At 65.2% G+C, this 22,222-nt stretch overlaps 2 protein-coding genes across 4 annotated transcripts; both read right to left on the minus strand.

The window, feature by feature from the left end:
- Positions 1–7: 7 nt before the first annotated feature.
- Positions 8–9,378, minus strand: USP36 (ubiquitin specific peptidase 36). Of its 3 annotated transcripts, none has more exons than XM_066565948.1 (19): positions 9,270–9,378; positions 8,978–9,202; positions 8,084–8,194; positions 7,717–7,819; positions 7,051–7,118; positions 6,595–6,665; positions 6,188–6,270; positions 5,776–5,896; positions 5,403–5,543; positions 4,966–5,066; positions 4,614–4,752; positions 3,757–4,407; positions 3,084–3,187; positions 2,001–2,507; positions 1,636–1,778; positions 1,173–1,337; positions 817–932; positions 605–737; positions 8–523 (listed from the first exon to the last, which is right to left on the minus strand). In XM_066565948.1, the coding sequence occupies exons 2-19, from the start codon at positions 9,117–9,119 to the stop codon at positions 519–521; spliced, it is 2,904 nt and encodes a 967-aa protein (XP_066422045.1). In that variant the 5' UTR covers positions 9,120–9,202; positions 9,270–9,378; the 3' UTR covers positions 8–518. The 3 variants fall into 3 exon arrangements, with proteins under 3 accessions (XP_066422045.1, XP_066422044.1, XP_066422046.1); XM_066565947.1 differs by having other exon boundaries at positions 2,001–2,504; positions 9,270–9,354; XM_066565949.1 differs by lacking the exons at positions 8–523; positions 605–737 and having other exon boundaries at positions 815–918; positions 9,270–9,354.
- Positions 9,379–10,529: 1,151 nt separating this feature from the next.
- TIMP2 (TIMP metallopeptidase inhibitor 2) lies at positions 10,530–19,040 on the minus strand. Its single transcript, XM_066566013.1, has 5 exons — positions 18,712–19,040; positions 13,099–13,199; positions 12,905–13,013; positions 12,444–12,568; positions 10,530–12,038 (listed from the first exon to the last, which is right to left on the minus strand). The coding sequence occupies exons 1-5, from the start codon at positions 18,836–18,838 to the stop codon at positions 11,838–11,840; spliced, it is 663 nt and encodes a 220-aa protein (XP_066422110.1). The 5' UTR covers positions 18,839–19,040; the 3' UTR covers positions 10,530–11,837.
- Between the last annotated feature and the right edge of the window lie 3,182 nt (positions 19,041–22,222).

The raw sequence follows: 22,222 nt of genomic DNA on the forward strand, positions 1-22,222 counted from the left end.
GGCCGAGTGACAAAGACCGGGATTTATTCAGTTCCATCCTTCAAGTCCCGCAGCCCCGGCGGCAGCGCTCCGGCCCCGCAGGGATCCATGCCCCCGGTGCCCCTGCGCCAGCGCGGGGCCGGGCCGACACGGGGCCGGGGGAGGCTCTCCATGCAGCTCGTGCAGGGATGGGGCCTCATGGAGCGAGGGCCGGTAACGGTGACAGAGGGGACGCACAGCAGCACGGAGCAACAGGGACCAGCTTGAGGCACTTGCCAGGAGCCCCCGCAGGTGCGGGCTGGGGCAGGAGGGGAACAGGCACGGAGAAGATGATGAGGAGCCCGGCCGAGGCAGGCTGGAGGCAAGGCAGCGTGGGCAGGCTCCTCTGCAGCTGGAAAGCAGCTCCCCGAAGGAAAAGGCACAAGCCCAGGGCTGCAGCTGTATTCCCTCCCCTCTCAGCTCCACCGACAGCTCCCAGGACAGTGCTGCCCTCGGTCCCTGACCCGGGACTGCTCCCTGAGCAGTTGGGGATGCAGATCTCAACCTGCGAGGCAAAGAGCAGAGTCAGCCCCCAGCAGGCTGCCCCCCCCCAGCCCCCGGCTCGCTGTGTCCCCGGCTCACTCACCTGAGAGCCGGTGGCCCAGGCTGGCCATCTTGGCAGGATGGGACATCAACCAGAAGTTGCGCTTGTTCTGCAACTTCTGGAACGGATTTGAGTCTCTCCTCCGCTCCTGCTTCATCTTCCTCATTTTCTTTACCTGTGCAGAGGTAGGAGAGCACTCAGGTCAGCGTGCAGAGGCCCCAGCCTCCTCCCACCTGCCCCAGCCCAGCACCCACCTTTCCTTTGTCGAACTCCTGGTCCCACTCATCAATGACGGTCTTGCTTTGGGCCAGTGCTGTGTCCCGAATGGCATCCTGGCTCACGGCCGAAATCTCACCCTGCCAGGTCAACACTGCAGAGCAGTGAAGTCAGCAGAAGGACCAGGCTGTGCCCTGCTGCCCCAGGCCCTGCCTTTGCTGCCCACCCTGTGCCAGCCCCATGCCCGGCTGCACCTGCCTGCTTCCAGGAGCAGCCCCTGCCTGCACTGGCTGGGGGAGCTCAGGCCCTGCAGAGCTGGGGGGCTCTGCCCCCACCCAGGGCTTAGGGCAGGGGGGCTGCACGGCTGTTTGCCCGCCAGGTGAGCCAGGATTACCTTGCTTGCCGTAAGCCTTGTCCAAGGAGTTCTGGAGCAGCTTGTCCACCACGCTGGACTCGTGGCCCTCAGGGGCTGTGCCAGCCCAGCTGCTGGCCACGGGGCTCAGGGCAGCCAGGGAGGGTCTCTCGTCCCCAGTCTGGCTGTCACTGGGACGTGCTGCCACTGCAGAAGAGGCAGGGTGAGGGTGAGCCAGGGGGAGCAAGGGCAGCTGCCACGTCCCTCCCTCTCCAAAGTGATCTCAGCCCAGGAAACACCATTTGGACAAGGTCCTGATGGCTGAGGGTGTCTGGGCACACAAGTGCCTGTCCTGGGGGCCAACCATGGCCTGTCCCCACTTCCTCCTCCAGGGCACAGGACACGGGCACTGCCAGGCAGCTGTGGGACCAGCAACGATGGGGATGGCACAGCAGTGCTCCAAGGGGGCTCCTGGGCAGACACCAGACAGGGCACAGGGTCACACCTGGGGTGGTGGCAGTGGTGGCAGGGACAGTGCTGGCAGCCAGGCTGCTGAGGCTTTCCATCCTCTTGCGTTTGCGGTGCTTGAGCTCTCCAGCCTCCACGCTCTGATGCGTCCCACAGGGCTCTGGCTCAGCTGTCCTGGAGCTGGGGAAGGCAGCAGGGTCAGCTCACACCAGCCAGACCAGGGCAGGAGAGTCTGAGCTTCCCACAGAGCACAGGGCACAGAGACACCTGAGGTGAACCCACCCACAGGGATCAGGTGGTCAGCTGGATGCACGCTGAGGTGCATCCCACCTGCACAGAGATGAGAAACTCCTGGCTCAGGGAGCTTGACCTCAGGCTCTCCCACGCCCCTCGGCCCTTTACCTGTCTGAAGACAGCATCCCAGAGCTGCACTCTTCTGTCTTCTTCAAAGGGCTGTCTTTGCTCCTATTCTTCTTTTTCTTCTTCTTCCTCCTGAGGGGTGAAGCTGGCTCCATGCCCAGGCCAGTACTGGGCTCTGGCACATGTTGCTTGGGCCCACTCTTCATGTCCTGACAGGCCAGACCATGGCTGAGACCCTTGTGTGCCCCCTCCTTCCCCATGACAGATACAAAGTCCCCTGGAGAGACAATTTTCTTCTTGGGGGGCCTGGAGTCTTTCTCAATGAAGTCCTTCTGAGGGGCAATGCCCTCCTTCCTGGGGAGCCCGGACTCTTTGTCCTTGCAGCCCTCTGGAGAAACAATCCTCTCCTTCTTGGGAGGGCTGGAGACTTCATCCCCGTCCCTCACAGCCACAGCACAAGGGCTCCTGTCTGTGCTACGATGTTTCCTCTTCCTTCGCTTCTTTTTGAAGGAAACCTCCAGCTCCTCCTGGCCAGACCCCGCCTGCCTGCTGCCAGAAAGAAGGTGAAGTGTGGGCAGTGGGACCAGGGGTCAGCAGGGAGGCTGGGTGCTGAGCAGGCAAGGTGAGCACAGAGCTGAGACTTTTCAGGACTGGGAAAAAGACTAGATGAGGACAGGCTGAAGGACAGGAAAAGAGGCTGATCCGAAAGCCTGGGAGCCCTTCTCTTCCTCCCTCCCCTGAGGTGCAGGAGCACAACACCCAACTGCTGCCACCTTGTCCAGAAAAGGGGAATCAGATGCTGCTCTGCAAGCACTCACAGGTCCCACAGCAGACCAGGAAAGAGTGGGTGCTGCTGCTGCACATGCTGGTGCTGAAGGCTACAAGGGACACCCAGAGCAAGATCGAGACCGGGCTGGTGCCTCCTGATCCCGTGGGACATTAGTACAGGGTCAGGGCCTTGCAAAGCTCCCTCCCACTGTGTGCTGAAGTCAGCTCTTCTCAGACCTGGAGCAAGCCCTGCCAGCCTTGGAGAACAGAAAAGCTGCTGCAAGGCCACACAAATACCCCGTGGGTCACCCACGGCCTTCCTGCCATGTGGGAGCTGGGAGCAATGGCACTGCTTACCTGGACTTGCCCAGAGGCCCAGGAGTGGAGTCAGGATGGGTGCTGGCTGAGGGCTGGGGCTGTGCTGGGTGGTCCCTCATGCTCATCTTCTGAGAGGCTTTGCCCTGCAGTTATGGACATAAATAAAAACTTGGCCGTCTAACACCAGGGTTTCCATGAGCCAAGAGAAAAAGGGGACCCCGGAGAAAGGGGAGGGGAACAGACACAGACAGGGGCAGGGAAGTGGGGGGTGGGAGAATCAGAAGAGTGTTTAGTTAGGAGAACAAAGGAAAAAAGAAAGGAGAGAAATGTAAAGACCTGGAACCCCAGTGCACCCTCCAGAGCCCACTCACTGCCTGTGGAGGAGGCACCCCCACACCCTCCTGCTGTGCCATCACCCCCTGCCTCTGGCCCCGGGGACAGGTGACACCAAGAGGGTGCCAAGGCCCCCTGCTCTGCAGGGACTGGCACAGTCACCCCTCTGAACCAGGCAAGGGGCAGGAGCCATCCCCCGCATCACTCAGGGATGTGGACAACAGCAAGGCCTGATCCAGAGAGGGGGGAGCAGCCACCACAGCCTGGGTTTGGAGCTGGGGGGCTCTCCCCACCCACCCCTGTCAGCAGGAGCCCTACACAACCCGCTCAGAAGGCACAAGGCTTTGGCTGGAGTCTCGGGGCAGAAGCTCAGGCTCACCTTTTTGGCTGAGAGCTCTGATTTCCTGGCCAGCAGCGCTGCTGTGGTGCTGCCCCACTCCAGGGCAGTGCTGCCCAGCAGGGAGGGCTTCCCAGGGGCTGTCCCAGAGCTGCTGGGGGCAGCCAGGTCAGAGTCTTTAGGGACAGCCAGCGTGGTGCCAGGGCCAGCAGGGAGGTGGGTGCCAGAGTCCCTTCCCTGAGAGGTGCAGAAGCTGCTGGAACTGCTCTTGGCCCCGTGGGTCTCCTTGGCCAGCTGCCCTACAGTGCTGCCCCAGGAATTCTTCATCGCCCCGCAGCCACTGGGCTCCTGGCTGGACTTCAGCAGCTTGGATGAGGTAGGTGGCTTCTCACTGTCTGAGCCCTGTGGGGACAGCCCTGCTCTGGCCCCGCACATGGTGCTGGTGGCATGGAGGCCTGCTCTGGGCATGCCAGGTGTCTGTGGCTTCTTGGGCCTCTGGCCTGTGTCACAGCCCAGCAGAGTGGCCTCGTGGGTGGCTTTGTGGGGCAGTTTGGATGATGGGGTCTGAAAGGGAAGCTTTGACAGAGCAACTCCGTTTGTCAGCTTTGACCCCATCCCAGGAGAGCTGCGGGCAACAGGGACTCCAACATCACCTGGGCCTGGCAGCCCCTTCCCCAGCAGCTTGTCTTGTTTCTAGACACAGAGAAAGAGAGAAGTTCAGTGAGGAGAGCCACAGACACAGTGATACCACCCTCCCCATGCCCAGCCAGGATCCCTGGGTTCAGCAGGATCAGCATCTCCCCTGCACAACACCCTCCCACTCCTCCAGCCCCAGCCTGGCTGCAGCCCCAGGGCCCATGGAGCAGCAGCTCCTGGGAGCACCAACCTTCAGGACTCACCAGGCCCATGGGTGGCACACACAGGGTCCCATTACTGGCAGGTTTCTTCACTGGTTTGGAGTCACTGGCAGTGCAGCTGGGTGGGCTGAAGGCAGCCGTGGCTACGGGCCCTGCTGAGCTCTTCCTGGGGCTGCCCAGCCTGGGGAAGGCAAAGCACATCAGCCCTGGGGACGTGGGTGAGCAGCACACACCAGGACGGGGAGCAGGAGGCTGGAGGAGGTGAGGAGCTACAGCAAACCATGACAAGGGGCTGGACCCCTCCCTGGCACCCTCCACCCTGGGCCAGCACACACACAGGGGCCTTGGGGCTGCTGGTGGGGTAGGGGGCCATGAGGCACAGGTGCTCTCTCACCTCAGGTAGAACAGCACATAGGCCTGCTGGTTGAGAACCACCTTGATGTTGCTGGGGTGGACCTCGTGGTCGTTCATTCGATACCACTGCCCGTTGCTGGCCTGTGGAACAGAACATGGAGCTTGGTCAGGCTGTGTCTGAGGAGAACGGGGTCAGGCTCTGCCCAGGGACCCATCCTGGCCTGCAGAGCAGCAGGAACAGCACCCATCACCACAGCTCCTCTCCCCAAAACCCACAGATGGCCCAGGGGCGGGCCAGGGAGCTCTGTCAGGGCAGACCTTCATGTTTCCTGCAGGGGAGCACAGTCTGTGCCCCATGTGCAGTGCTCCACACCACCCACCCCGCCAAGCACCCTCCTTTCTGCACCCTAAATGGACCCACAAGCACCTCCCAGGCCCCAGCCCAGACAGGGTCCCAGGGGAGCATCCCGGGCTCACCTTCACGTAGCAGAAGTAGTGCCCAGCGTTGCAGCTGTACCCAGAGTGCACCAGCACTGCATAGAGTCCATACGTGATGGGATCGCCCTTGGGCTCGGACATGTAAGGCCGGACGTCCAAGATCTCGGGGTATCCCACGTCCTGTGGAAAGAAGATGTCTCAGGACATGTCTCTGCTGTGCTATGAGCCCCATCTCTTGAGGGAGGGGACCTGCTCTCCCCAGGCAGAGACTGTGGCAAGGAAGGATGAACCCAACCTTCCTCACTGGCAGCAGTGGGGAACAGCCCCAAGGCTGCACCAGGACCCCCGGCATGCTCAGGGCCAGGACCTTGGGCCAGGACACAGCCCTGGCTGTGGATCACTGAGCTCTCACCTTGGTGATTTTCCTTCCCCCTGAAGGGCCGCAGCTGCCGAAGCGTTTCAGTGAGATGGTGAGAACGTTGGAGGCTCGGTGGATGGTGAAACGTTTGCTGGCTGACACTTTCTTCCTGCACCTGCCCAGGAAAGCTCAGGCTATTCAAGCTGTTCCAACATCCACATGGCTGCCTGCCCTGGCCACACAGCAATGGCTGTGTGGGAACGGTGCTGCTGGCACCAGGCAGTGCTCCAGACACCTCCCCACGGCCATGCCTTTGAAGACAAGGCAGCTGAGGAGCAGCAGGCTTCGTCACAGGCCCTGCACCTCATGGTTTAGCCACGCAGCAGGCAAAGAAGCCCTCCCACATTGTGGCAGCCTTCCCACAGCTCACCCGTGGACCCGTTATGCCCCAGCAGCCCACACTCACATGCTGCACCTGTAGGCGTTGTCCCCACCCAGCTGCTCTGGCTTCACAAACAGCTCCAAGGCCCGCACGATGTTCGCGGCTCGCTGCAAGGACAGGGTGGGGGTCAGGGCACCTGGGGCCTGCCCACAGCACGGCCCCACTCCCTGCAGAGGCGCTGGCCCCAGGAGAGAGCACACAGCACCGGGCTGTAGGCTGCCCCAGAGCCCTGAGCCTGGCCCTGGCCTGTGGCTGCTCTGCCCAGGAGCACGGCTCACGTTCAACAGGCACTGCCCCATGAGACAGGGAAGGAGGAGCAACAGCAGGAGCTGCTTCCCTCCTGCCAGCACCTGTCTGCAGGTCAAGGAGCCTCAGAGCAGGAACATCCCCCACGAGAGCAGAGAGCCCCATCCCCAACCCTGCAGTAGTACCTCGACCTCCAGGGTCACGTCCAGGTAAGGGTCGTAGGTATCCGAGACAGTCTTGCACTCCAAGCATTTCACTGCAAAAGGAAGAGCCATGGGCACACCCTGGCACACCCCAGCACGGCACACACAGCTGCAGTGTCCCCCCAGCCCAGGCCTGGGCTCTGGGATGTCAGCACCAGGACTGACAGCCCTGCAGGAAGGAGGGCTGGCACATCCACTCTGTGCTGGGGAAGCAGGGGCTGCCAGACTGCTGGGAACAGCTCCTTGTGCTGAGGGCAGTGAGCTGGGGACCCACAGCTTGGGCCCCACAGGCAGTGGCTTCTCCCATTGCCACAGCAGGGAGAGTGACCCACAAGTGCCGCAGGACTGACTGACTGCAGCTCTGGGTAAGTTAAACATGTGAGCCGTGTTCCCAAAGGGTTTTACTGCCCAGGCCCAGCCCAGCCTGCTGGTACTCACCACGGGACCGCAGGTAACCACCGAAGATCTGGTGAACCAGAGTTGTGGCCTGGGTCTGGCGATCCAACCTACAGAGAGACAGCAGCACAGATCCCACACTGCAGCAGCCAGCCCTGCTGGACCCTCAGGACAGCCCCCTCTGTGTTGTGGCCAGTGGCTGGGCTGGGGAGCCCCAGGGGCTGTGGGAAGTCACAGCCTCTGCCACACTGCTCTCCCTGTGTCCCACCTGAGGGGTGACACCAGGCTCCAACACACACCTTCCTCTCGAGGAAGCAGAAGCTCCTGGCTGGAGCTCAGAGCAGAGGCAGCGCTTCCAAGGACAAAGGGCCTGGGGGAAGCTGCCCTTCCCCAGTCACAGAGCTGGGGCTGAGCTAGCAAGTATCCCTCAGCAAGTGGGATGTGATCCCAGCCTGTAGCAGCCTCAGGATCTGGGGGCAGGACTGCAGCTATGCTAAGGTGGAGGAGTCAGCAGAAGGTGAACAACAGCCCAGAGCCCTGTCCCTGAGGGGCAGAGCTGGACCCCACACCCAAGGTCCCTGGAGTCAGAACCTCCCCACAGTAAGGCTGACCTGGGGCACATGTTCACTCCACAGTCCACTCCCGTGAGTGCAGGGGACCAGCAAGGGAACAGCAAAGAGCAGTGATGGGCCATCAGGCCCCACATACTTGGTGTAGCCATTCAGGCAGGCCTTCTGCATGGCATCGATGGTGTAGCGCAGGAACTCGTGTGCATCCTCCTGCCTGCCGAAGCGCAGGTTATGGGAAATCTCTGCAAGAGAGAGAGGACTCAGCACGTGCTGCAAGAGATGCCATCCCTCCCTGCCTTCCCTGGGGCAAGGACTCTGGGGTCTGAGTCCCCTCAACCCAAACCGCACACCAGACTCATGTCACACAGGAAGCCCCTGGCAGCCCAAGGAGTCTCCAGGCACTCCGAGGCTCCAAGAGCCATCTCAGTGGAGCTGTTTGCCAAAACACGCCCCAGTCCCACCAGTTCTGCTCCCACATTAGTCATGGGGGGGGCAGCCCTCCTTACTCTTCAGGTCTCGGATGATGGAGAGTGGCTTTATTGCATTGCCGCTGTTGGCAAAAGCCTGAATCGTGTGGTTCTGCATAGTGCACATCATGCAGAAGCTTCCATGGGCACCTGGAGCAGGAGAGACGACACGATGTTGGAGACAAACCCAGGAGAGATGGAGACAGGACAGGGATCTCTGGTCCAGTACAGCTCAGGAACCCTCAGCTTTCCCCATGAGCTCAGTGCCACAGGAGATGGGGACCAGCCCGTGCCATCCCAGCTGGCACAGCCCATCCCAGGAGATGGGGACCAGCCCGTGCCATCCCAGCTGGTGCAGCCCATCTCAGGAGATGGGGACCAGCCTATGCCATCCCAGCTGGCACAGCCCATCCCAGGAGCAGCCAGGGCAGCTCCCCAGATGAGACAATGTTCACATTGAGAGAAAACAGGTCCCAGGTATGCACTGGACCAGCCCACAGCTTGGCCCTGAGGGGCACATCCTGCAGGCAGTCCTAGGGATGGGGCTGCAAGGCCTGTGTGTTCCTGTAGTGACAGCTCACAGCAGCGCCTGGCACGCTGCTCTTCTGCACTCCCCACAGTCAGGGGCTACTCAGGACCCCCCAGCTGAGCCCCCAAGAAGCCAGCAGGCTCCACTGGGCCCATCTTAGTCCTGGCTACACCCAGCAGAGACAAAGATGCCAAGCTTGGGAACGCTGCTATGGCCAGGAAAAGTGAATAGGACCCAGGAACAGGCTCTTGACAGAGGAACAGGCAGAAAGGAGCAGGGCAGGGAAGGTGTGTCCTCTGCACTCCCTCACAGAGCCAGGCACAGAGGCGCTGAGCGCAGCACTGTGAGCAGAACAGGCAGACGCTGCTCGTCCCTCCCGGGCCCTGAACCGGGTCCCCACTCACAGGTGCGCCCATGCTCCCGGGACAGCAGGTAGTTGGTGAGAGGCGGCGTGTAGGTCAGGCACTGCAGCGCCGAGTTCAGGAAGCAGGTGTTTCCCAGGTTACTCAGCCCGGCGCCCACTCGGTGAACCCGCTCCCACTTCATGGAGAGGCTGTGTGCTGGGAAGAGCACCTTCTGCGGCGGGGGGATCCCGTCCCCCCCGGCCCGCGGCGGGGCATGGCCGTGTCCTGCGGGGAGCAGACACAGTGAGCCAGCGCAGGAGCGCGGGGGGGTCCCCTCGGCCTCTCCACTCACCCGGGGGGTTCTGCGGCCGCTCCGCAAGGCTGCCGGTGACGCCGAGGGGGCGGCCGATGGCCTCGGCCCCGATGCGCTCGTACTTGTCCCGCAGGTGCCCCAGCTGCCCGGCCAGGCCGCGCCGGGCGGGCACGAACTCGATGCGCTGCTGCAGCACGGAGCGGGCGGCGGCGGCCAGCGGCCGGCCCAGCTCCGCCGCCGCCTCCCGCCGCCCCGGCTCCAGCACCTCCCGCAGCTTCTCCGCGATCATCGCCGAGGGCGGCCGGCTCGGCGGGCCCGGCGGCCGCGCCTGCAGAGAGGGCGGAAAGCGGCGGCTGAGCGGGGGGCACCGGCCCGGCCAGGCCGCTCCCGCTGCGCTCCGGCTCTCAGAGCGGCCGGCCGCCGCCACGGCCCCCTCGGCGGCTCCCTCGGCCGCCGCCAAGCCCCCGCCGCCACCCGCGGCCCCGAGCGCCGCCGCCGCCGCGCGGTCTCGGCCCGGCCGCCGCCATATGCGGCCCGGGCGGTGCCGGCGCTCCGCTCCCCACGGGCGGCCCCGCCGGCAGGGCCGAAGAGCGCGGCGGGACGGGGGCGCAGGCCCCGCGTCCCCGGGCCCGTCCCGCCCGGCCCCGGCAGCGCTCACCATCCGGGTCCCGCCGCACGCACGTGTCGCCACACGGCCAGCAGCTCCTTCCGCCCGGCCCCGCGGGGCGGCCCCGCTCCGCCCGGCCCGGCGCAGCCCGGAGCCGCGGGCGCTCCGCCCCTTGTTCGGGAGAGCCAACGGGGACACCAGCTCCGCCCGCTGCGGGCCCGGCGCGGACCGAGGCAGGAGGCGGCAGCGCCGCGCCCACAGCGGACGGTCCCGCCAGGGGACGTTTCCACGCGGACCGGCCACCACGCGGTACCCGGGCCCGCCCTCGCCCCTGAGTCACGGCCCCGCCCGGTCCCGCGCCCGGTCCCGCTCCCGGTCCCGTCGGATCCCGCCCCCGGCGCTGCCGCCCGCGTCCGAGGGTGGGCCCGCAGCAGCTCTTCCCCTCCCCGTCCCGGTCCCTTCCCTCCGGCGGCCCCGCGGGCATCGCTTCCCTCCGCTGCCGAGCAGGGGCGGCGGAGGCCGGGGGATCCGGAGGGGTCTGGGGGGGTCGGGGGGGTCCCGGCCGAACCGGAGCAGCGTCCCCGCCCCGCTTCCCCCTTGCCCCTGAGCTCCCGGCACGGACCCTCCGCGGGTACCGGGGCGGCTCCAGCGCCGGACGAGGAGACGGAAATCACGGCACAGGGACGACAGAGCCGGCGGCAAAACAAGTGGCGATATTGAAGTCAAAGACAGAGGAGCAGCAGCGACAGGAGCACAACGGGTACAGCCATACAGAGCGCCCGGGATGCGCGGTCGGGACTGAGTAAAGGTTGGGTTTTTTTTTTTCTTTTTCTTTCTTTTTAATTTTTCTCTTTAATATGTTGAAATTGCCCAGACTGGTCCAGTACGACATCTCAAACCTTACAGGGACGCACAGCATGAAAACCCCACGGGCACAGGGCTGCAGGGAGCATTCCCGGCACGCTCCCAAAGCCATGGGTGCACGTGCCAGTGCCACAGCAGCTCCGCGGCACACGCCAGCATCGCTGTGGCATGGGGATGGCTCAGAGAACTCAGGGCCGAGGGGTGTGAGGGGTCACAGGTTTTCCTGCAGTGCCCGGCTGCCAGTTCCAGGCTCCACTCCCACACCGCAGAGAAGGGAGCTTGCCTGGCTGCAGTGGTGCTGACGGCCACGGCATGGCCCCGATCTGCACGAGGCGATGATGGACTCCCTGTGCCCATGCAGCCAGAGCTGCGGCCCCTGGGGCCCTGCCAAGGGTTCCAGGTCGAGCCTGTCCAATGGTGGCATCTGCAGAAGGATCTGTAGGAGGTTGCAGGGGAACAGAGATCCCTGGAGAGAGGACCATGTGGAGAGAGAGGCAACAGTGCAGGGGTGCATGTCAGGGGTCACCCCAGATATGCTAACATGGCCCTCCAGCTTGCTGGGACAAGGCACCTGTGCAGGAGTCATCTGGCCCTGTGGAGGGCCCGGAGCCCCTTGCTGGGGGTTTGCCCCATGGTAAAGCCCCCCAGAGCCCCTGCCCAGAGGGGTACCCTTCTGGCACCCCAAAGGGAGAGGTAGGTGCTGGGGGGAGTGGTCAGCAGGGTTGCCAGGTGCTGTGGTGGGGAGGGCTGTGTGTCTGGAGCTGCGGGGGAGGCTCCCGCAGCGGGGCACTGGTAGACCTGCTACGCAGCCAGGGCAGCTCCCACCACTCACAAGGGCTTGATTCCTTCACAGCTGCCAGAGCCAAGCATGGCTGGGGGATCGTGACCCTGGCAGGGAGCTCCCCACGCCCTGCTCAACCCTGCCACGAGCGAAGGATGCCCAGTGCAGCTGCGGGCTGCCAGGAGCCTGCGCCAGAGCGGGTCCCTGGCCCTGGCCTCCACACACGGGTGGTAGCCACTGGGGCCCCCTGCGGCCAAGAGGATTTTCATGCTGTCTCCAGGATTTGATATCAGCGTGGACCAGTCTAACATCTCGCAGGTTTTTTCTACTGGCTACTGGAATGCGCTCGTTTGGCTTAGGGGTCCTCGATGTCGAGAAACTCTTGCTTGGGGGGGGCCATGCCGCGGTACCAGGCGCATGAGCCGTCGCTCCTCTTGATGCAGGCGTAGTGCTTCGCCTGCCGCCCATCCACGTTGTTCTTCTCCATCGCCCAGTCTGTCCACAGACACTCATCCGAGGAGGAGACGAAGCAGGGGATGGAGAGGCAGCGCGAGATCTGTGCATAACAGAGACGGTCACCCAGCAACCCGAGGGTGCACGGGGCCAGGGGGAAGCAGCTGTGCTCTGCTTCATCCATGCCCCGGCTCTGGACAGGGATGCCAGGCTGACCCTGCCCTGTGGGGCACGGTGGGGATGCAACCCCAGTGCAGGGAACTGGGGAACCCCTGGTTGCCAGTGCCAGGGCAGGCCTTTGTTCCCTGCTGGAGGAAGCCAGAGGCAGGGCTGCCCTTCCTGTCTGCCCAGCCCTTCCTGTCTGCCCAGCCACGTGCTGTGTCCCTGCACAATGTCACCCATGAAGGACAGGGAAAAGCATCTCACTGCGGAGCCCACCCCTGCCTGGGGGCTGCAGACCCTCCCTGGTAGGGGCATGGGGCATGTGGGGGGCAGCCTGGTGGCTCACCTTGCACTCGCAGCCCATCTGGTACCGCTGGTTTAGGCTCTTCTTCTGGGTTGGGGTCAGTGAGTCCCAGGTGGACACCAAGTCACAGAGCGTGATGTGCATCTTGCCATTGCCCTCTGACTTGCCTGGGGAGAGGCCAAACAGACCATTCAAGGGGGTTGCCAAGGGCCTCAAGAGCCTGTGCTGACTCATGGTGCTGGGGCCCTCACTGTGCCCTGTCCCTGGTGACTCTGGCAAGCAGAGGTTTGTCCCCAGCTGCCCCCACCGTGGCTCGTGGCTGCCGAGCACAGCCAGGACACAGCCAGGGCGTTCCCCGAGGGCTGGTGGCAGGAGCAGGAGGGGCAAGGGGAGAAATGTGCCCAGGGAGCAGACACACATCAGGCACCTTGCAGGGCACATGGGGCATCCTGGCCAGCAGTGTCCCTCGCCCCCCGAGTGTCCCGGCTCCCCGCAGTGCTCACCTGCGATGAGATACTCCTTCTTCCCGCCGGTGTCCAGCAGCCGGCCGCACACGGCAGTGGATGGAGCCGTGTAGATGAACTCTATGTCCTGGTCGGGGCCCTTGAACATCTGGGGAGCAGAGGGGGACATGAGTGGCTGGTGAAGGGGCCACCCCAGGGCCCCAGCCTCCTGACCCGATGATGTGCCCCCTTACCTTGATCTGCTTGATTTCATACTGGATGCGTTTGATGGGATTCCCGTATATGTCATTCCCCGAATCCACCTCCTTCGCAGAGACGGCCTTGGCTCGGATCACTGGAAGGGAGAGGTGAGGTGAGGTGAGGTGAGGTAAGGGGGTGGTGACCAGTCCTACTCAGCCCCTGCATCTCACTGGGTCTCCCACGTTCACAGGGGACCACTGCCCGCAGCAGACCCCACTGCCTGCCTGGCTGCCCCCAGAGCTGGCTGTCACCCGCTGTCCCCAAAGGGATGGGGCTCTGGCACGTGCAGGACAGTGACCAGCAGCATTGCAGCAGCAGCCTCAAGGTGGGTGATAAGGAAAGTTCACAACAGGATCACCTGGCCCCGGGGCTGGTGAGGCCGTGGCACGGTGAGCCAGGGACACTGTGCTGTGGCAGGGTCCCTGCGGTCATGCTGCTCCACAGCCCAGGATGTGTGCACTGGCATGTGAGGGCTGGGCACGTGGCAGTGACCTGCAGGGGCAGGGCGGGCAGCCAGCTCACCCTTACTCACCGATGGGCTGGGGCATGGGGCTGGCTCATGCTGGGCACAGTGCCTGGGTCCCTGCACTGGGAGCTGCAGCCGCCGTTGTGCCCAGCTCCCTCCACCAGTGCAGGGACTGAAGCTCCCAGGCAGCACCAGGGACGCTGATGGTGAAGGGGACAGTGGCAGTGCCAAAGCTACAGCTCCTGCTCAGCACTCAGAGGATGCAGGGGGCCTGGCTGCAGGGCAGTGGCTGGCAGGGCTCCCTGCTCTGCCAGGGGCACCCCTGTCCAAGGGAAGGGCAGCTCCCCACCCTGCAGGGCTCCCCCCTGCCCTGCCAGCCCCCCGAGCACTGTGGGGCAGGGAACAGGGAGCAGGGCACTCTCACAGAGTTCATCCTGGTTCATGTCCCCACTGAAGGGTGCTGGGCTGGGAGCAGCCAGGGACATGCAGAGGTCACCCACTGCCTGGCACAGAGGAGCTTCTCCCACCCGGCATGGGCAGGAGGGGCAATCTGACCGCACTCTATAAATACACGGGCTGTAGGGGCATGCAGGCAGGCTATTTAAGCTGAAGGTCAGGGGGGCACGGCCCCACGTGGGCACCAGCAAATGCCAACAGCGTTTACTCTGGAAAGGTGACAGTGGCACCAACACGAGCAGGGACCAGAGCAGAGGTCTCCCAAAATGGCCATCCCCAGTCACTGGCAGCACTCATTCTGCACAGGGCTGGGAGAAGCAATGGCTGCACTGGGGGCTTTCCCGACTGCTCCCATTCCTTGGGAAGGGCTGGGCCATCCAGCCAGAGTGGCAGCACCTCAGCCGCGCCTGGGACAGCGCCCACTCCTGTGTCAGCTGTGCTGGGATCGCCGCAGGCACAGCCACCCCGGCCCCGCAGCCACCGCATCTCCCAGAGCCCAGCCCCGCACACCGCCCGTGTAACCCGGGTGCAGCCAGTGCCGGCTCCCGTGCGGGGATGGCTGCTGCTTCAGTGGGCTCCAGCCTTTTCCATTCACGTGCTGATGAATCACTTGACAAAAATGCAGCCCGATTCTGGGTGGATTTGTTCTGAACAGTGCGGCTTTGTGGAGGGGACGACTGCGCTGTACTTTCCCCGCCAAGACCCCGCAGCGCAGCCAAGCTGCTCCACGCCCGCCAGGAGCCAGGGCAGCGGAGGGAGCCCTGAGGAGAGCCTGGGATGGGGATGGAGGAAACCCCCAGGTGCCCAAGAACCAGTAGTGAGACCTCCCCAAATGCCAATGCCCAAACTGGCCTTGTCACCCACCACTCCTGATGCCAACATGGGCAGCCACCAGCCAGGCTTGGAGCCCAGACCCTCTGTGAAATGAGCCAAGGCTCCCTGGCTCCTGGGGTGCATGGCAGGCACAGCACACAGTTGGCACTGCCCTGCCAACTTGGGCCAGGGAAATGCTGGAAACACTCCTTCCCCAGGCAGGCCAAGCAAGAAGGTGCTCCGTGGGAGCAGAGGGTCCCGTGGCAGAGCGGGACCCCACTGGTGACATCTCCTGGGTGGGTCCCCAGGGCTGCCACTGTGGCCTCCCCGTAGTGAGGACTCTGGACCCTCCAGGGACAGAGACCCTGCAAGGTAAGCAGGTATCCCTGCTGCCCTCTGCCACCAGCATCCCTTGGGCACAGAGAGAGCAATCCAGTGCCACAAAACCACCAGGCTGTCTCTCTGGGCTTGCCAGGGTTGGGGTTTTTCCTCCCTGGCCCCATGTGGGGCTACCCCACCTCAGGGCACCACTGTGCTTGCCTGTGCTCCATGGGAAGAAGGGCAGCACAAGGACCCTTGGCCCCTTCTGGCCCAAGACTTGCAGAATGGCTGCCCCTTCCTCTGCTGTGCCGCCCCATACCCACGGAGCCACCCTGCCCACACGCGCCCACAGCTGCCTGGGAAGCGCCAGTGCCCACAGACAGCAGGGGCCACTGCTGGGCTGGATGCCCGGAGAACAAAGCTCCCTTCTCCAGGGCTGCTGGCAGCAGAGGGGCCGGCTGCCAGTGCCAGCACTGCCCGCTGCCTGCCTGGCACTGCCGGCCCGGGCACCTGACCCCCCGAGGGCAGCCCCGCGGTCACTCCAGCCCTGCTGGAGGCCGGCGGAGCTGGGGAGATAAGCAACAACCCTGGGAGGATTCCTGCACCCAGCCCTGCCCGGCGCAAGGGCAACAGCCCAGGGGCTCGCTGGCATCCCGGTGCCCGCCTCGGCAGAGCGGGGTGAGGATGCTGAGGCTGCAGGCACGCAGGGCTGAGCAGGGCAGCGGGGGGAAGCGGAGGCCATGCAGACCCCCAGGTGCCCGCAGTGCCCGCGGGGCGGCGGGCGGCAGCGCGGGCGGCAGAGTGTCTGTCCGTCCGGCAGTGTGCCTGTCTGTCCGGCAGAGCGCTTGTCTGTCCGGCAGGATGCCGGTCCCGTTCGCCCGCCGGGCTGCGCGGGAGCACGGGCTGAGCGCTGCCGTGGCCGCGTGCGTCATTCCGGCCGCTGACGGGAGCGGGATGGAGCCCAATCAGCGGCAGCCCCCGCGTCAGCCCACGGCCCCTCTGCGCCAGCCGCACGGGAGGGCTCGGCTGCCGCGCTCGGCAGGGCGGCACCGGGCGGCGGCACCGGGCGGCGGCACCGGGCGGCGGCACCGGGCGGCGGCACCGCCAGGCTCGGCGGGGTTTGCGGGCAGCTGCACCCCCGCGGGGACAGCTCCCACCACGCCCCCGCAAATCCCCTCCTCTGCCCGGTCCCTGCTGGCTGCTGGCAGCCCCCACGCTCATCACCGTGCCCGTCCCGGGGAACCGAGCCCTGGGATCAGTCCAATCCAGCTGCCCGGCCCAGCTGCACCGAGCCCTGCTCCCTCCTGCCCCAGCCACCGCCTGCTGCCTGGCAGGGGCAAAGCCACGGCTCTGCCTGGAAGGGCTCAGCATCACCCCCATGCTGCTCCAGCGGAGATGGAGCAGGAGCCGGTGGTCCTGCTGTGGCACCACTGGGCAGCTGAGCAGCTCCTGCAGCAGAGCAGCCCAGCAGAGCCCAGCAGGGCACAGTCCCAGTGAGGGGTGGTGGATGGGGCAGCCCCAAGCCCTTGGGCCCTGCAGAAAAGCCCTGCTCATCTCATGAGCCAGGACATGCAAGCACAGGCTGGCAGGTTCGAAGCCACCAGCCCCAGTGACACAACCGCAGCCCCTCTATGACCCCCAGCCCCTCAGGCTCCCCCCACCCAATGCAGAGCTGCATCTGCCTCCCCTTGCACCGCCTGGAAGTGCAGTCCCGGGCTGTGGCTGCCCCAGTCCCTGCACAGCAGAGCGAGTGCAGGGGCAGGTGCAAAGCCAGAGGGGCCATGGGGATGTGGCAGGCAGTGCCCACGCCAGGGAGAGCAGATCCCAGGCCCCAGGGCCAGGACCCCACACTGTGCTCAGCCTGATACCCCATAGTGAGGGTTGAGCATGAGCCTTGGGGTCCCTGCACCTCAGGTGCACCCACCCAGCACTGCAGGACATCAGCCATGCCCAGACCACCACATTTCTGTCAGGGGCCCAGCCTGGACTCAGCTCCCTCAGCCACAGCAGCTGGGAAAGGTCCCAGCAGCACCGGGGGCCCAGGTTCTCCCTGGGCTCCACAAACCTGCTGGGATGGAACTGGCTGGGCAACATCCCAACTCCAGAGAGCATCCCAGGGAAGATAAGAGGCAGCACAAGGCCAGGGCACACTGGATCGTTCCAGGCTGTGCCCCACTCTGTCCCCAAGCCCAGCACTGTTTTCACTTAGGCCCACATGAAGCACATTTGATACAGACGAGCTACACAAGCGACTCGGGCTGGGAGCCAGAAGGTGCCAGCGCTGCCGGCAGCGTGGCTGGGAGCGCGCTGCCTCGGCAGGACGGGCACCTGCTGAGGGCCGGGGAGCGCAGCTCAGCTCAGCGGGGCCCTGCCACAGACGGTGCAGACAGCCAGGGCCGCCAAGACAGACAGTGACTCAGCAGCTGAGTCAGGGCTGAGCCGGCACCCCACGACGGGCAGTGAGTCACGAGTGCCCCGAAAGCTGATCCTGACAGCAGCGTGATGGGAAGCCACAGCCGCACTGCCCGAGCGGGCACAGGGCATCCTGTGGGCCAGGGACACCGGCCCCAGCAGCAGCTACAAAAACCCAGTGCTCCATTTTGTCTCAAAAACCTCCCTGTCCCCAACACGCCTCGTGGTGAGCTGGGCACCCGAGGCAGCAGCCAAGCGCTGTGGGAGTTGCCCTCACGGAGGAAAGACGCTGGGAGCGGTGTCTGGAAGGGACGCCAGTGAGGAACATCCTGGATGTGGAGCAGGGGACAGGGCAGGGCCATCCAGAGGTTGGGGCTGCCTCAGTCTTTGGGAATGTTACCTCTCCAGCTGAGCCTGGGAACGGGCCCGCGAAGGAAAGCGCCGGGAACTGGGGCCGGCCTGTTGGGTTCATATGTTAAAATTTAATAAGGGCATTATTCATAGAAAGAGGAATCCAGATCCCGGCGCTGCCAAGCCCTCCCTTTCAGCAGCATCCAAGCCGAACAAAGTGGGACGGGGGAAAGGAAATGCCTGGAAATAAGGCGCAGACAGGGGTGACCGAGCCGCGGCGGCAGCTGCCGGGGACAGGGGCTCCTCCGGGCTGCGGGCCGGTGCCGTGGCCGCACTTGGAGGGTCCCGGTGGCCGCCGGGCCCCAGCCCCGCGCTGCCACGTACCTCGCGGTGTGACCAGAGTCGGGGGAGGCCGGGCCCACCCGTGTCATTCACGGGGGGCGGCCAGCGGGGACCCGGCCCCGGCGTAGCCGCGCTCCGGTCGCCCCTCGCGGCGGCGGCGGCGCCCCCGGGAGCGCGGCCGGGCGCGGGAGCCCCCCCGGGACGGCGGGAGGAGGCGCGGGGCGGGACGGGCACAGCCCGCACGGACGGACCGCGCCCGGCCGCGCATCCGCGCCCGCCGACACACCCCCGGGCCGGGCGGGCAGGTGCCGGGGCTCGGGGGGCTCTGCCCGCGCCCCGCCCGCCCCGCGATAACTTTCCGGTGCTTCCCCCGCCGCCAAGTTGCGGCGGGCGGGGCCGGGCGGGGGCTCGGGGGGCTCGGGGCGGGGATCCCCGCGGCGCTCACCTACGTCGGCGTTGCAGAAGGCCTGCTGCGGGTGGATGGGCGAGCAGCTGCAGGCGTCGGCCGGGCGGGCCCTGCCGAGCAGCAGCACCGCCAGCCAGGCCAGCAGGCTGGGCAGCGCGGCGGGCATGGTGCGGGGCTGCGGGCGCGGCCACCCGGCCCCGATCCCGCACCCTCCGCCGGGCCCGGCCGAGCCGCCGCCGGGAACTTGGGTCCGGCCGGGGCGGGCGCTCTGCGGCCGCCGCTCCGTTGCCTTCGCGGAGCCGTTCGCTTCCTCCCCGCCGCGCTCGGCCTCGCTCTTTAACGTGCTCCGGGGATCTGCTGCTCCTCCTCCGCGTGGCGCGGGGCCAGCCCGGCTGCGCCCGCCCTCCGCGGGATGCGGCTCCGCCGCGACCGCTGCCCCCGCCCCGGCACGGCCCCCGCCGCGGGCACCGCCGGCCGCCCCCGCCCCGCGCATCCCGCCCGCCCCCGGCCCCAGCGCCGCCGCCCACGGAGCCCAAACCCCTGGCCCAACAGGGCGGCGGATGGCCGGACAGGCGGCGGTTCTGGCGTGCCCGAGGATCCCTCCCCACCTTCGGCCCCTCCGCCCGGCTTGTCCCACACCCCAGCTCCCCTGCCTGCTTCCTGCTCCCGCTGCAGGTCCTGTGCCCCGGGCCTCGGGCCTCTCCCCATGGCCCCAGCTCCTGCCCTGGAGCACAGCTCCAAACCCACCTTGTCTCTCTCTATCCTGGATGCACGATGGGGTTTAACCCCAGCAGGCAGCTCAGCCCCCAGCTGCTTTTGGTTCATTCTTCCCAGCGGGGTGGGGAGAGAATTGGGAAGGGGAAAGTGTGAAAACTGCTGGCTGAGATAAATCTGAAGCAAAAGCCACACATAAGCAAAGCAAAGCAGGGAATTCTTTCACCCCTCCCCATGGCAGGCAGGTGCTGAGCCATCGCCAGGGCAGCTGGGCTCCAGCAGGTGATGGTGACTGGGGACAACAAACACCATCACTCCAAATGTGCCCCCTTCCTCCTTCTTCCCCCAGCCCTATACACCGAGTGTGATTCCATACAGTGTGGGATATCCCTTGGGTCAGCTTTCTGTGTCCTCTCCCGACTCCCTGTGCCCCCTGGCCCCTCACTGGTAGGATGAAGAGCAGAACAGGCCTCAAGCTGTGCAAATTCTGCTCAGCAGTAATGAAATCATCCCTGTTATCAACACTGTTCCCAGCACAAATCCAAAACACTGCCCTACACCATCTAGTATGGGAAAAACAGACTCTGTCCCCGTCCAAACCCACTTGCTGTGTCAGCATGGGGGTGCCAGGGTGCTGCTGCTGTCACTGTACCTGTACTCTGTGCCTGGCTGGCTGCTGAGAGTGCTCCATGTCCCCAGCAGTGCCACAGCTTTCCAGCACAGCTGGGCCAGGTGTCATGGGCATGTGCTGGCAGGACAGCCACCACCACGGCCACCACACATGCTCCTGAGCCAGCCTCCTGCACAGCACTGCCATGGATACACGCAGTAGAGGGAGGTAGCAGAGATGCTCAGCCTCCAGGATGAGAACAAACAGCAGAACTGGGCAGCTGGACCTGGCCCAACCCTGCCTGAGCTTGCAGGGAACACGTGGGAGGTGACAGCACTGACAGTGCTGGGTGCTGGATGACACCTGGGGATGGGGCCCACGGTCTGCAGGGGCTCCAGCAGCAGCAGGACTCCTGCTGGCCCAGCTGCCTGAGGCCCTGGTGCTGCTGCTCAGGGCAGGGCCCCAGGGGTGCTCCGGCCCAGGGGACAGGAAGGGACCGGGCATCAGGGACAGCCACTGGCACAGCCCTGGGGCCACAACAGGTGCTGGGAGCTGCCAGTGCTGGGCTGGGAGGGTGACTGAGGCCAGGAGAGGTTGCCAGGTGCCAGTGACGGTTGAGTGGCCATCATGGACTGTGGCCAGCTGGCACCCAGTGTGGGCTGCAAATGCATCCTGGGTGCCCTGGCCAGGTGCTGCACGATCCCCGGGCCACGTGCAGGGGCCAAAGCCAGGCCTGTCTGCAGCACTGGGGACAGGTCCAGTCTAGAGAGGAGCGCAGCCCAGCACTGGCCGAGTCATTGTCTGGGCTAAATGAAAACACATGTCTGGCCTGTAGCTGTGCATGGCTCACAGAGGTGCTGACACTGTAAACAGGGTGGGGGGAGCAGCCTGGCTGGGTTCTTGGGAGGGCCCCAACCCCTCTGCAGATCCTTCCACCCAACCACAGCCTGACTGCTGCCCCAACAGGCCCCCTCCCTCCCTGTGCACGGCTGGACCCTCCAGCAGAGCACTGCCAGGGCATGGCAGAGGGATACAGGGGGCACCAGGGCCCCCCAAACCACAGGGGCCAGGCCCAGCTCTCTGAAGCCGTACCTGCTGGCAGACCTGCCCCAGGGGCAGTGTTAAAGGGGACCAAAGTGGGGACAGCACAGAGCCAAACACCAGTCCTGGTGTGAGGAGATGCTGCCCTGTGACCTGGGCAGGCCTGAGCCAGGTCAGCGTGGGCAGGCCAGGAGCCACAGCCCCCTTGGTCAGGGGGTTCAGGAGGGCCCCGGGGCCAGCAAACACCCCTTTGACACTTGTGGCTTCTGAAACCACCCAAGTTCCTCCTGGGGGCCACAGGCTGCAGCAGCAATTTCACAACGCGCTGGCGAGCATGGGGAGGGCTCCCTGGCCAAAGCCCTGGGCTGCTGCAAACGTTTCTCAGCTGCTCCTGGCTCTGGGAAGCAGAGCTGCAGCTCCTGGCTCTGCTCCTGCACCAAGCACAGCAGCCCTTGCACAGCATGGCTGCACTGTCACCAGCTCCCCGCAGCTCCTTCCCAGGGCTCAGCTCTTCCCAGGGCTGACAGTTCTGGGGCTGGAAGCATTTCTGGGGTCAGAGCCATGTGCAGCCAGGCTTGGAGAAGGCAGACGGCCAGCACACACACACCCCTCTGAGGGTGTGCCTGGGAATGGCACCAGGATAGGCCCACTTTACATCTGGCCACAGCTGTGGCCCCACCACCCACACCCCCTGCCCCATAGGCACAGCCACTGGGCTGGAGCCACAGTGGTGAGGGAACTGCTGCACCCCCTGTGGGCACAGGAGCAGAGGGACACAGACACTGTCCCCTCCCATGTGAGACCTCTCTCTGAAACATGTCACCTGTCAGCCCAGCCACCACCTCACCCAGCTTATGGGAAAAGGGAAGGAAATCCAGCTCCTGAAGAAAAAGCCTAATGAAATCCCCCCCCTCGGTCTGACCCTCTCTGGATGCACACCCCACTCCACCCGGGGAGCCCCATGGCACAAAGGGCACAGCTGTAGAGCTGGGGCTCTGCTGCAACCCCAGAGCGTGGACGTCACCAGAGCCACCGCAGATGGTTCTGTCGCAATCCAGGGCTGGGCACTAAGGGCTGCACTGGGGCCTGCCCAGGACCTGGATGCTGTCCCGGGGCCGGGAGCACCCTGTGGTGGCGGTCCCTTGCCACCAGGTGCCACTGCCGAAACACTCGCACCACACCTGC

Source organism: Molothrus aeneus, chromosome 26 (genome assembly GCF_037042795.1).
Source record: "Molothrus aeneus isolate 106 chromosome 26, BPBGC_Maene_1.0, whole genome shotgun sequence".
Lineage (NCBI taxonomy): Eukaryota > Metazoa > Chordata > Aves > Passeriformes > Icteridae > Molothrus > Molothrus aeneus.